This window comes from Rhinolophus hipposideros (assembly GCF_964194185.1).
Source record: "Rhinolophus hipposideros genome assembly, chromosome: 15".
Taxonomy (NCBI): Eukaryota; Metazoa; Chordata; class Mammalia; order Chiroptera; family Rhinolophidae; genus Rhinolophus; species Rhinolophus hipposideros.
This window is the reverse complement of record NC_138061.1, coordinates 47,948,739-47,962,863: the sequence shown is the minus strand read 5'-3', so window position 1 is coordinate 47,962,863 and position 14,125 is coordinate 47,948,739. Positions and strand designations below refer to the sequence as shown.

Genomic DNA, 14,125 nt, shown 5'->3' with positions numbered 1-14,125 from the left:
CCCATCACTACCCACTGGTCCCAAACTCATCATCTCTGGGCTAATGTCTGTGATAACCTTCTGATGGACTCCTGCCTCTGCTCTTGCCCTACAGACCACTCAACACGGCAGTCAGGATGACCACACTGCCCTCCCTGACGTGCCTGCGTATGCCAGGCTTCCTCGTACCCCAGGACCTTTGCACTTGCTGCCCTCTCTGTCTGGGCTGTTCTCTTTCTAGCTAACCACTGGCTCATTCTCAGTGAGGTCTTCTTTGCCCCCGATGCCTTCCCTTAATATACTTAATATACTATCCCTCCTCCGTGTTTTATTTTCTCCTTAGGATTTTGTTGTTGCTGTTCCCTTATTTATCTTGCTTACTGTCTCTCCCCACCACTGGAAAGTAAGTTCCATAAAGCCATGGATATTTTGGTCTGTTTTATTCACTGCCATGTCCCCAGCGCCTAGAACGTGGCCTAGCATAGGGCAGGTGCTCGATAAATATTGGTTGCTTACAAACCAGGAGATTTCACCTAAAGGTCTGGATTTCCAGTCTCTCTTGTACCATGGGAGGATCTGGCAACACTAGGCCATGGTAACATCGGTGGTACCGAGTGGTGGCTGCTGTTGTAGGTGGGCATGTACTGTCTAGGTGATCACCGTACCCTCCCACTGGCCAGCTTCACCTACTCAGGCCACCAGCCTGGCCCCCTTGGGTATCTGAGTTTGAGACCCTTGGTAAGAAGTCTCCAGGCTGAGGCTCAGGGGCAGGCGGCAGACTTTCTGAGGCCCCGGGGTGGACCCCCAGCCATCCTGGACAGAGTAGCCTTCCTGCTTTGCCCCTCCTGGCAGCCAGGGCCTCCTGGAATGCCCCACGTGGCCAGAGCTGAAACATCACCCGCCTGATCATTGCAGCTATTAAAATGCCCGTATCAGTATCAAAGGGAAAATGCCAAGCGGCTACTCACTCCCCCCAAAGAATGCAGCTCTGGCCAGGACTTGGGTTTAGGGGCCACTCCCTCCCATGCTCAGCACCCAGGCTCTTAAAGGGCTCAGGCTCAACCTGGGCCTTTGTAACACGTGGGTGGGGCCAGGTCCTGAGGTGGGGGTATGGGTGGGGGAAGCCCAGAGGCACAGCCCAGGTGAGCTCTGGACTCCATGGCCCCGACCTTGAGCCTGGCGTCTCCCCTCTGGGGAAAGCTGCAGAATGGGGATATTACAGCCCCCAGACCGCCAGCCTCCTAAGTGCTGCTGTGGAAATTGCCTGGAAACCCGGCGGAATTATTAAATGAGTTAACCTTAAAAATAATCGCCTTACATATTGAACAGTATATACCAGGCACTGTGCTAAGTGCTTTAGGTGGAAATGTCATTAATAATTCATTTTTTTATATTATTAGTGCATGACTTCCGTGAGAACCCACCTGCCCTTGCAGGCTGCAGTGGAAGTCTATTTTGGGGTAGCACAGACCCCAAACTCCGTGAGTAGCCACCGCAGGCAGAGCTTGGCAATGTTGATATGGCTCGAGCCACATTGGGGGGGTGCCAGGACCTCGAGGTCTAGCTCCGGCTGTCTTACTAACTAGTACGTATTAAGCAAGAGATATAACCTCTCTGGATCTCAGCTTCATTATCCATACACTGGGGATAATACTTATCTGTCGGACTACACCGGGCAACTGGAAGGAAAAATGAGAGGAGATCAGAAAACGAATAAAGGTGTCTAGATGTGAAGAAGTGTGGGCAGCTGCGGTGCCAGCTTGTTTTTCTTAGTGGCCAGGTGAAGGCCACTTCTCTCTTGAGCTGGTGCCAGGCCTGCCTCCTTCCACCTGCTCTGGTGAGGCTGGCCTGGCCTCATGCACTGCCGCGGGCATGTGGACATGTGGTCAAGTTTCCTGCCATCCTGCCCTCCCCCTCTGGGGAAACTCAGACCCCCTCTTCCCGCAAGAGGGAGGGTGAGTGAGGGTCCTGCCTGCAGCCCTGCCTTTTGACCCTGAGAACCACAAGTTGAAAGAAGGAGTTGCCCATCGAAATGGCCACACTGGGCAGAGCTCTGGCCCTTGCGTCAGCGTCTGATTACAAGGCCTGGCAGAGTGGTGCTTGATCCCATCTGCAAGAGCTCTTTTCATCACCCCGAGCCGTAACTGCTACTGGACCAGTGCCCTGTTGGAGACTGAGCCCACCTTTGAGGGCAGGGCCCAGTCTGGTGTCTCTGATTCACACTTGAATTGAATTACTCACTTTTAGGGCTGTCCTCTAGAACTCATCCCTATGGACCCAGGAGGACACAGGCTGGGCTTCGGCAGAATTTGGGTGGAAGGAGAGGAGGGTGGGAGGGCATTCGGGTGAGGATCAAAGGCACAGAGGCAGGACCTGGGCTGCGCAGGGCTGGCTCTGTGGGCCTAATCCCAGGGACTGCAGGAGAGGGCAGCCTCCAAACGGGGTTTGTGAAGGCAGCAGGCCCTTGTGTGGGTGCATGCCCCGGGGCACAGGCGGCTCAGCAGGGTGAAATCAAAGCGGAGGAAATATAGACACTCAACCCACACCCATCAGAACTGGACTTGCCCCGTCTGCTTGGCGGCCTGTGTGCTGGGAACCCGGAGGGGATGCGATGGGGCCGCCTGAAGAACTGCCGTCCCCCTGCCTCCACAGCTCTCTTTGTGCATTGGATTTGGCGCGTGATCACAGACTTCCAGGGCCAAGGAACAGGGGCCTGAGGGTCCGCCGGATGCCAGGGCTGCCACTGCTCCCTGTTTGCCCAGAACCACAGACAGATGTGGTCCCAGGCTCTGCAGATCAGAAGAAGTGAGGGGAAGGAGGTACATTCCCCTGTGTGAGCTTTCCAGCCTTCATATGAGGAAGTCCTTCCTTGCAGCTAACCTGAGGCCCTGCCGCTCGCTGCCTCAGGGGAGTCAAGGGGCTGCGCCCTGGAATTACGTGGATGTGGGTGGGAGCTGGGTTAGCATGGCGCCTAGGACCTCAAGCGTTTTAGGGGCTCTGGGACCACCTACGGGATGAAGCAGGGGTCCCCTGTACGAAACAGGAGGTGCTGGAAGTGAGCATGCTGGAGTGGAAGTCGGGTGCCTCTTCCCTCCTTCCCTCCCTTCCACAAATGGGTATGGAGCATTTATATTTGCCAGAGCCAGACACAGTGTTGTGGACACATGTCTGAGCAAAGCAGATCCTCACGCTGCCCTCATGGAGCTTACTCTCTAGGGAGGGCACATACGAGTCTACCAACGACACACATCAATGTGAAGCAACCCCTGTCACCAGAGCCATGGCTGGAAGGGGCGCGGTGCTGAGAGCCTGTTCTATGGCATGGACGAGGCTGGCTCATCACGGGGAAGTGACCGCTGGGCTGCGAGCTGCGCATGGGCAGCAACAACAGAGGAACGGGTAAGATCTGACACACAGTGTGCTTCTTATGAAGCAGGCAGGGGTCTTGCATATATTAATTTATTCAGCACTCACGGCAACCCAGTCATGAAGGAGGAAACTGAACAAGGGAAAAGGTGAATGAACTTGCATGATGGCACACAGCCAAGGACAGAGGCTGGATTTGAACCAGGAAGCCTGGCTCAGCGCCCATGTCCCACTCTGTGTATGCCTGTGATGGCGGGGCCGGGGCTTGTCACTTTCAGATGATCGCAATAATCATAATACCTATAATTGGCGTGCCAGGCACTGCTCAAAGCACTTACGTTAAGTTGTTTAATCCCAAAAACAATACTCGTAAGAAGGAGATCCTCCATCACCCCCATTTTACAGAGGTGCAACCCAAAGCACTGAGAAGTTAAACTACACACGGCCAGGCTGACACAGCAACCTGGCTCCAGAGTCTGAGTTCTTATCCATGCCCACGCCTTCTGAAAGTAAGGGGTGGTGAGACATGAGGCTGGAGAGGGTGGCAAGGGCCAGGCCCTGCTGGCCGCATGGACCATATTAAGAAATTTAGTCTCTGGCCTGAGAGCAACAAGATGTCACTGAAGACTTACAATCAGGGGAATGTGGCCATCATATAGGGAGTTTTTAAAAGATCGCCCTGGCTGCCGTGTAGAAGATGAAACAGACAGGGTAGGATGAATAAAGCAGATGAGTTAGGAGGTTCCCGCCGTGCCCAGGAGACCCCAGGGTAGCGTGAGTGGGGAAGGGCAGGCAGTGATGGACAGAAGGCACATCTGGGGGAGACTGAGAAGGTGCGGTCAGTAGGGTGTGGAGGGGTGCCATTGGAGGCCGGCGCCGTCACAGATGAAAGGGCTCTGGGGAGGGCTGCACTCCCGGCTCAGTTTAGACACATTGAGTTTGACGTGCTTTTAAGACACACTGGAGGGGTGGGATGGTAGGTGTAGAGAGGCGTCTGGAGCTCTGACCAGATGAAGAACACACACAGCATTACAGTCCAAGCATATCAGCCTCGTAAAGTAATGAGCTCCCTGTCACTGAGGGTGTGTAAGCCCGAGAAGCAGGGAAGTTATGGAGGATTCCTGGTACTGTGCCTAACTCCCTTCCTTCAACGCTCTGATTCGATGGAGTGGAGCGAGGCTGCAGGTGGCAGGACCACTGGCGGACCTACCCCCAGGAAGCCTCAAGTGCCAGCTCACGGGGAAGTGGACTCAGGCTGTTCCTGGAAGAGCCCCAGCTAATGCCCCTTTAACCAGCCCTGTTTCTTCATCCCTGTTCCCAGAGGTCACCCTTTCTGTCCTGCCCCACAGGCCACCTTGTCAGAGCATGACCCAATGTAGAAAATCTCAAAGTGATGACCTAAGAGGCACCATCACGGGACATCTGCAGCTTAAGAGGGGACTGCAGGTATAAAGTCCCAGGCCCTGTAACCGCCTTTTGGGGACTGGCAAAGATGTGTCCTCACGGGGCAGCAAGGTCTCCCAGTTGCAACTTATAGAACAGGTAGGAGAGAAACGCCCCGCGGGGTGGGGGGGGGGGACAGGGAGAACCTGCAGCAGTGGGAAATGCCTGAGCTAAAAAAAGGCCAAGACTGGACTGCAGGCCTCGCAGAGGCTAGTGAGGCTGAGGGCAGCAGGGTGGAGAGGAAAGGAGGGGTGCTGAAGAGAAGGCACAGACTCCAGCCATGGAGGGGTTTTCTGGAAAACCCACAATAGCCTCCAGTGGGGGAGACAGGACCAGGATCCCACTGGAAAGCTGTGCCCGGCCTCTCGGGCAGGCAGTTCCGCCCCTTTGTGCGGGGCTTGCCCTCGCCCTTTGAAGGCCCAGAGGAGCCCCTGCTCCTAGCAACCCCAGCCCGCCCTTTCAGCCACAGAGAGTTTTCTTCTGGGAAGCTCCCACCCAGGGCATGTGGCATACGGATGGGACAGCACGAGTGTCATTGTGGAGCTGCTGGGGCCTGCTGGCAGCCCAGACTAAACCCGGAGGGACCCAGCCTGCCCCAGCCCTCCCAGCCCCTGCCAGCCCCTCCCTTGGTTTCCCCTGGTAGGAGTCTGCTGACTTCCTTTACTTACTGAGGACTCAACAAGCTGCTTCTGGGAGGGGAAGAATCCAACCAAAAGAGGTGGGAGAAGGATTCTTGAGGCTTCTCCTAAAATTTCCTTTCTCCTGGATGGCCAACCCTCAGTTGACTTTATTTTTTGAAAACAACAACAGCAACCAAAAAATCAAAACCAACCCTCCACCACCAAAAGCTACTGCTAACCCTTCTTTAAACCTCCCAGCCTTTCAAACTGCACAACGCATGGTAGGACTTTCACTGACATCTCACTATGACCCCATTATTGTCACCATCAGCCTCTCATGCACTACTTGGGATCCAGGGGAGGGGTCCGGGTTAAATTGCACAGGATATTCCAGGCACAGGGACACAGATGGGTTCTCTGCCTGTCTTAGGGACTGCCAGCCATGCAGCTTGTTAAATACCCCAAAGTCAGACCCTCCCCACAAGGATTCACACCAGGCTTTGGGGAGGGGTGTCAGCCTTGGTGTGCTTTAAAGCTACCGGGTGACACTAATGTGGCCAGCCTGTCACCAGTCCAGAGCAGGCTTTTGAGGGTGTGCAGATATGAAGAGAAAGAGGGAAGAGTAACTTTAAAAAGTTTAGTTACTGTAGAATTTTTAGCTCCATCTTGCTCCAGAAGGGGACAGTCAGGCAGCTGTACAGACAGACAGACAGACAGACAGACACACATATAGTAAAGCAGCAGGAAGTAAGACAGCAAAAGAAAAGGCAGGGAAGGGCGATAAAACATAATGGGAATGGGTCTTACACAAAAACTTCCGCCCAAAGGACTACACTATGCCATGCAGTGAACCCAGACTTGGTGCTAAGCTTCCTAGAGGACAAGTGTCGAAGAGGCAAGAACCAACCCATCCCTCCCAGGAAGCCCAGGCATTCTGAAAGCCAAGGCTGGACACAGCCTCCCCTAAGGGCCTGATGTAACAAATGTCATCCTTACAACAAAGATGGCATTGTGGGCCTGATGCTAAGTCAGTTCAGTAAATGCCACTTTTGTAGGAGCCAAACCGCCCCATCCAGGTCCCCGATCCCTGGCCGTTGGAACCTGCCACAGCTACTTGGTGGGGTACTGCACCTGACACAGATGGTATATGCCAGTGGCTCAGAATGCCAGCTCTGTAGCCAGACTGCCTGGGTTTGTGACCTTGAGAAAGTTAGCTGTGTGACCTTGAGAAAGTTACTTAACTTCTCTGGGCCTCCATTTTCTCTTCTGTAAGAAGGGAATAGTAAAAATAGAACCATTTCATAGGATCATTGTGAGAATTAAATGAAGTAATAGAGGTAAAGGTCTTTGGACAGTGCTCAGTAAACATTAGCTACTAATAAAACTTGTGGACATGGCACAGCCCCATCTGATCTCCTCCGACGATGAGGGAGGTGGTAGTGATTACAGGTGCTATTCCCTGAATGATTACACTGAATCCTGCAACAAGCCTGGGCGGAGGATGTGTTCATCCCCATGTTTCAGACCAGGACACAGAGGCCCACGTCACACAATTGGTGAGTGGCAGAGGTCCATGGACACCCAATGCTGTGGACTTGCCCAATTTACCAACATGTGCCACGCAGCCTGGGCAGGTGAGGTGAAGCTCCTGAGCCTTGGGAATGGGGGATGGGAGGGGATGGGTGCTCCCAGCCACTCACACGGAGCCAGCCCCACTCTCCCAGCCAGGCCCACAGATGCAGCCCTGACTTAGTAGTTAATCCTTCCACCCTCTGCTGGCGGCTGAGAAACATCCACCTCCAGCATTCCCCCCCCCACCCTCCACCCCCGCAAATGCTGAGCATACAGCTGGGTCTGGGGGTAGAGGCATGGGGAGGACGGCTGACTGAGATGGCTTTACTACCCTCCAGCAGGGGGACCTTAAACCAGCAACTAATTGGTGAGCGCGGCCTACTACGTGCAAAGGCCCGGGGTAGACCCAGTAAGGGACCCTGAGACCAGTGAGGCCTATTCCTGCCATTGGGTTGTGTGTGATCAGGTGGAGAGATGAGACATTTAAAGGCAATAGAGAGGAGGGCACAGCACACAGTGTGTTTGAGGCCGAGCTATGGATGGCCGATTTTATCTTGGGCATTGACTCTAACGGATTGGGAGTGGCAGCCTGGAGCCCTGTGTTGAGAAGGATTCTGAGGCCTGCTTACTGGGGAGTGTTAAGTAGTTAGTCACGGGTGCCGTGGTTCTGAGATAAGAGAAGTCAGCACGGGGCCGTGTCTATTTTCCGTCTCTGAGTTAGGTGTTTGGCATGGCCAGGAAGTTCTACAGGATGTCAGAGCAGGGAGAGAGCCCATTTTGGGTTGGGGTGGTTTGGGAATGCTTTCCAGATGGCACTGGGGCAAGAATGATTAGGAATAAGGGAAAATAGCATCTTTCTGAGTGTCCAATTGTGATATATGCTTAAAACATATGGCATTTTGTTTCAGATGCTTTGACTTTTTCTCACCATCTTCCTTGGCTACTGAATGAGGTTCTCAGTCTGGTTTGGAGCTACCAGCTAGTTTAGGCCTTTGGAGAAGCTGTGAAACTTTAGAAACTCTCCCTGGCTTTATCTATAGTAAACATTGCTCTGTATTTTTTTAAAAAAATTTAATTAGAATCATAAAATGGCTCTTTATCTTGAACATCAACTCTTACTAGTTAGTGGTAACTTCCTGGAACACTGTGTTGAAACGGTTTCTGAGGTTGTCTGTGAGCTCAAGGGGAAAGTGTGCTGCGATTGATTAGCAATGTCTGCTGAGGGCCAGGGACTGGGGCATTGAGCACACACATTGCCATGTCTTTGTCACCACTTGGCCGGACAATTAACTCTTGTCTGGGAAGAAGAAGGTGTGCTGTGGAGGAGAGATGCTGGCTGGAGACAGGCATCCTACCCCCGGCTCCTCTGACACCTGCTTGGACCTGTTTTCTCATCTGTGGCTAAAGGCCCTGGACTTGAGGGGCCCTGAGGACCTTCCCTCTATTTCCTCCCCACAAGACTGGTCATTTGCTCACTGCATGAAACGAGGAGTAGTTTCAGAACTGACACAGTTGAATCTTGGCTGCATATGAGGGCACCTGGCTCTAAGGTCCGTTCATTTACGAAGGTGCACACAGGCCACACCCTGCACCACACACATGCTTCCCTTTAAGATCCTGCCCAGTTGTCACCCTAGCATTTCAATCCCAGGGAAGCCTATCCAGAGCCCCAGTCTCTCAGCCATTGCTTTGATCTCTCCCCTAAACACTCCTCTGGAAAGGACCCAGTAAAAGGGCCCTCGTACAAACCCTACAAATGTGAGATAGTCCCTTACAATGGTTGTTATTATATTTACTGCTGAGGGAGTCTGCCTGTCCCTCTGCCGGTCCCTCAACATTCACCTTGAATGTGGCTGCTGACGACCTTTGCCCCCCCTTGGCCTACAAATGGATTTGGCTATTTTAAATTCCACTCCCTTCTCTTTGACTGTACACCCTCTGCCCAGCCATAGGTGACATCTGATTTCCTCCATTTGGGACATTCCAGTTTCTCTCTTTCCAGCAAGCACATCAAGTAACGGCAGCTGGAGGGCTCATTAAGGGTCCCAGACCAGGAGAGAGGCGCTGATGGGGGAACAGTTGGGGGCTGTGGTCTGGAAGCCACACTCCCCACGAACTGCCCACCCTCCCGCCCCCACCCCATCCTCCTCTCCCAGCTCTAACCCTCCCCTCCCAGTGGCTTGGGCCCTCCAATCTGGGCCTTCTGTCCACATCTGCTCCTGGCTCGCCTCATTCATGCTCTTCTTCTACTCTATCCCCTCAGCCTCGCTTCCCTGCCAGCTCCCTCTTCCTCTGGCTTCACAGATACAGTCTGTGCCCCAGCACTCTGCTTTCCCCACCTGCTGGGTGGCATGCACGTGCCCAGGATTCCTGCCTCCAGGCCATTCCACAGGCTGTGTGCTTCAGCACTGGGCCCTGCCCAATGCCCTCCTTCCAGCCTTCAGGGAGGGCCCAGGTCCACCTGCCCCAGGACGAATTGCCTGCCCTGCTCCCTGGGAGCCCCCCCCCCCCAAGCACCCCTGTGATCCTGAGCATGGACTCTGCTGGTGGCACCTTTTAGTGCATTCTTCCACCAGCCATCTCCTGAGAGTCTCACAGCATCCCCGAGAGGGAGGCAGGGCCTGGCTTTTACAGAGAAAGAACCTGAGGCTGGGGAGGGTGGTGGCAAAGACCAGCTGGAGTCGTGGGTCTGGACCCCTTTGCTCCCATAGAGGTGCCGTGTGCCCCTTGAGAGCAGGGACCTGTCCACATCCATTTCATAGGATCGTTCTTGAACCAAACCATTTTTCTCTGCATTTTCTTTTCTCCCAGGGGTTTTCACATGTCCCAGTTCTCCCTTCTCTGCCTCAGCCGTTCCTCACCTGTGTCATTTGCTCTGAACTGGAAGAATATACCTCGGAGAGCAAAGACCTAGGCCTCAGGTTGCTCTAGGGACACTTTTGCTGGCCCAGCAGCATCTTGCTGCTGCCAGAATGCTGTCCCATAGAACTTTCTGTGACGATGTGTACGCTGTCTACCTGGCTATCCAGTAGCCACTAGCTATAAGTAGGTGTCTACTGAGCACATAGTTGATATCTGGCCAGTGTGACTGAGGAACTAAATGTTAAATTTTATCTCATTTTGTTAGGTAAATATGAGTCACACGTGACCAGTGGTTATCGTATTAGACAGTGCAGCCCTGAAAGTGCCCCTTTATGAGCGCCTGGCCTGTAGGCCCCACCCAGGAGCTGCCCCCTAGGGCCATCTGTACACAGGCCAGCCAGCCCTGGAACTCACAGGACAGCTCTCTCCGTCTGGTTCCAGCGCCCTTTGCGACTCATCTAAGGTCCCACCACTGCAGCCACCATTCCTATTCACCCCTTTCTGGCCCCACTTGCACCCCTAGCTGGGTCACGGTCCTCTCTGGCCTGCACTAGCCTGTTGTTCGGCCTCCCTGGTCTGCCTTAAGTTCCCATTCTAAAGACATAACTGCCCTCCTCAGACTCTTCAAGGGTGCCCCTGTGGCTCTCCAGCCATACCTTTCCCATTCCACCCTCCCAGTGCTTCAGGGTCTTGGATTCCCTTCAGTTCCCCACGGCACACCCCGCCCTCTGGCTTCTAGTCTCCAGAAGCTGTTCCCTTTGCCCTAAAAGGAAGGTCCCCACACTCATTCCCTTTTGCCTGGAAAACTCTTATTCACGCTTTAAGTGTTCACTTGAAAACCACTTTCCCAGGAAGCCACCACCATCAGGTATGTTGTATGTTAATAGTCCCCAGGCCTCCTCTGCTTCTATTATTGTGGCATTTTTCACACGACACAGTCACTGCCCATTTCTTCTTTGTGTCCTATTTGCCTGTTAGTTTAGGAGGCCTGAAGTGTGTCCACACTGTCTGACACATAGCTGGCTCTCAGGAAACATGCGCTGAATGAATGAATAAATGAACGAATGAATGACAACAGACAAAGGAAGGAGGTGGGACATAGTAGGAAGAGAGCTGGGTGTAAGGTCCGGAGGCTTAGGTTCTAGACCTGGATCCCACCATGAGATTCTGAGTAACCTACTGACCCTCTCTGGGCCTTAGTTTCCCCATCTGTGAAATGGGTCAGTTCAGATGCTGTGCAGATGAGATATCTAGAAGTCAGTGGGGGTAAACATGTGCTGCAGTTTGGAGAGGAAGAATCAGCACATCACATAACACTGTTAGCCTTGAGGTCCTGACATGACACTTGGCATGGCTAAGTCTTAAGCAGAGGAAGCAGGATCTGGGAAAGGGCTGGGCCAGCAGGAGGGGCCAGGAAGGGGAGAGGATGGTGAGAGGAACTGAGGGAAACTCCCAGGGTCCGATGCTTGTCCTTCTCAACCAGGGCCTCAGAGATACCTGGGAGAGCCCTCACTGCCCTCATAGCCTCTCCACTGCATAGCCAGGTCCCTGTGCGCTCGCATCCAGTCCACAAAAGCTGCCTGCCTGCATGGCTGAGCCTATAGCCTCCCCCTCACCCCACGCCCTGCCCCCAGGCCCAGGGGACTGTGACAGCCTGACAGAAGCCTCTGGATTTTCTACGGCCTGGCCGAGCATGGGAATGAACTGGTGCACCGCTAACACCAGTAAACTTGCCCTGTGACCACCCTCTGCTCTGGCTCTGTGACCTCCCTCTCCTTGACTAACCTAGAGAACCGCTTTGGCAAGTACCAGCTTTTGCCTGGTAGGGGCACCTAAGAAGGGCCTGGCTGTAGGGAACTGGTGTGTTATTCCAGAACGGCTACAATACCACGACAGTTACAGCGGGGCTCTAACGCTCGCCATCATCACCACGATTTTGAGAGCTCAGTGGGGCCAGGGCATTTGCCCCAGGTTGCACAGCTTCTAAGTAGCAGAGTGGGAATAAAACCCAGGCCTGCCGGCCTCTATTACCCTGCTCTTCACTGCTCCACACCACCTCTAACTAAGAGGCCCTCTCCCATTTTTTCCCATGGAAAACTTCCGTGGCCTGCTTCTTCCAGGACCTCTTCCCAGATTGCTGCAGCCTTCACCGTGGGGTCTTCTCCTTCTTCGGGGCCCCGGATCCCCTGTGCTGTCCAGATTCCCATAAGTCACCAGGCCTCATGCTCTCACTTCCCAACCTTTTCTTTGGTGGCACCAATGAGACTGCATGTCCCTCCTTCCTGGGGAGGATGGGTCTTTTTCTGTACACACAAGATTGCCCTGGCTTAGAGGCACTACTTCTGTCCAAGAACATTTTGGGAACGCGAAAAAGCTCAAAGTGCTTTTCCCAGAAAAACACACAGACAGAAAAGGTTGGGGGACTCTTTCAGGGGGACAGGGAATAAGAAACCCGGTTTAGGAAGAACAGGGTATGCACACCTGGGCCGCAGAGGTCTGGGGCAATGGGCAGGGACCAGGACACCACCTGCTGCAAGTACTGCCCCTCTGGCCTCCTCCCTCCCTCCCTTTCTCTGCCCAAAGGAACGTTGGCCATGAAAGTCAGGCACTACTGATCCTCCAGGGATAGATGGGGAGGGCCGCGGGGGCTCAGCCAGCCTCGGCCCGGGCCGCAGGGCACACGTCCAGCTGCGTGGGCGCTGGGCGACTCACACCACCTCGGCGGGGGTGCAGGGAGGGAGAACTGGAGCTTGGCTGTCCCCGCGCGCCTCCAACAGCCATGCCTTCCTCCACCTGCCCCGCGCGCCCAGAGCTCGCAGCGCGGGACGCGGTGAGTGCCTGCCGCCCGCGGGAGCTGAGGGGTCCCGCGCAAGCCGCTCGGGTCGTCTGGGTTCCTGCCAGGGCAGCACCCGTCCCCGAGCCCCACACCTCCCGCTGACAACTCGCGCGAGTCCCGGGGCGCGCTAGCAAGCTCCGGCGGGCACAGGCTGGTGGCGAGTTTGGAGGCTGCGCGAGGGGGCGCCGCGGGGAGGGATAAACGCCAGCAACAAAGAGCACAGACCTCATCCAGCAGTTGGTTGACTCGTCCCAAAATAGCCGGCTCCATTTGCTGTTCCCCACGCTCCGCTTCCAGGCGCAGCACCCGGGCCTGCAGGTCCGCGGTCCGAAAGTGGGAGAGCAGGCTGAGCGCCAGCGAGCAGAGGGCCAGGGCCAGCAGCCCGCAGGACCCCGGGCTCGGCAGCCGCGCGCAGCGCTCGGGCGGCGCCACCGCCAGCGCCACCGTCCCGGGTGTGCCCAGCTCGCCAGGGCCGCGGGCACCGGCGGCTGCCGCTTTGCGGGCGCGCTCTGTTACCATCCCCTCGCGTCTTGAGAACCAATAAATAAATAAATAGAATAAATAAAGGCGAGAGCCGCTGCCCAAAGGCGCGAGCCAAGCTGCGGGGCAGGGTGAAAGGGGTTGTGTCGCTGGAAAATGTCCCTTTCCTTTGCTCGCGGCAAAGAGGATGGAAAAATTAGCAGCAGGAGCGGGGAAAGCCGAGAAAACACCACCAGCCGCAATCGGGGTACGCCCAGGTGAGACAAAGTTACTTCGAAGAAGCTTCCAAGTCCGGGGACGCGAGGAGAGTCCGGCCGGCCCTCCTTCTCTCCGCCCCGTCTCTCCCTTCAAGTGTCTGCAGAGACCCCGAGTCGGTTCTGCGCCGCGGTGCCCCTGGGTGTCCAGCGCCTCCCGGGAGAGCCAGTTTCAGTCCCAGGGCGAAGGGGCGCACATGGAGGGCCCCATGGGCAAAGGCGGGTGGCGGCCACTGCCGAGGAGCGCTGGGGCCGATTCCGGCGCCTCTGTAACTTGACACACTGGCTGCGGCCGCACGGATCGGATGAGCAATCCGTGCTACTTCCCAAACTAATCTCTCCCGCCCCCTCCCTCCTCCTCCCCGCGCCTCCTCCACCTCCAGCGGGGCCGACGGCTTCGAGTTGTTTATTTATGCAAACTCGCCCGGGGTGAGGGGCGTGGTGTGCAGGGCCCGCTGCCTAACCCACGGGCCCGGGAGCCCCTCTCCCGCGCTCCCTGTCCCCTTTGAAGTGACACTCGGGGTTATTTATAGGCAGGCAGGGGGTGAGGAGTGGAGCTGGGGCTTCACCTCTCTCCCTTTCTCCGGATCCACACCGAGGGCCCTCTTTGCCGTCCGCCGAAGTCACGGAGCCAGGCGTCACTCCGCTTTCTGACAAGCTGCAAAGCCAGCCTTTGGGATCCTCCAAGGAGCCCGGCTGAGGTCTCGTCAGGC

The 14,125-nt window shown here is 55.4% G+C and overlaps 1 protein-coding gene across 10 annotated transcripts in view; it reads right to left on the bottom strand.

Moving 5' to 3' along the window:
- Positions 1-13,796, bottom strand: part of COL13A1 (collagen type XIII alpha 1 chain) — a 144,323-nt gene extending 130,527 nt beyond the window's left edge. For 5 of the 10 annotated variants that reach the window (XR_013994938.1, XM_081073517.1, XM_081073521.1 and 2 more), the window contains exon 1: positions 12,904-13,751. Coding sequence is in view for 9 of the 10 variants with exons in the window: in XM_081073517.1 (XP_080929643.1) it covers positions 12,904-12,908 (5 nt within the window). In the remaining variant the exon portion in view is untranslated. Of the gene's footprint in view, positions 1-12,903 lie in introns of all 10 variants that reach the window. The other 5 variants (XM_081073524.1, XM_081073519.1, XM_081073518.1 and 2 more) reach the window with 2 other exon arrangements.
- Between the last annotated feature and the right edge of the window lie 329 nt (positions 13,797-14,125).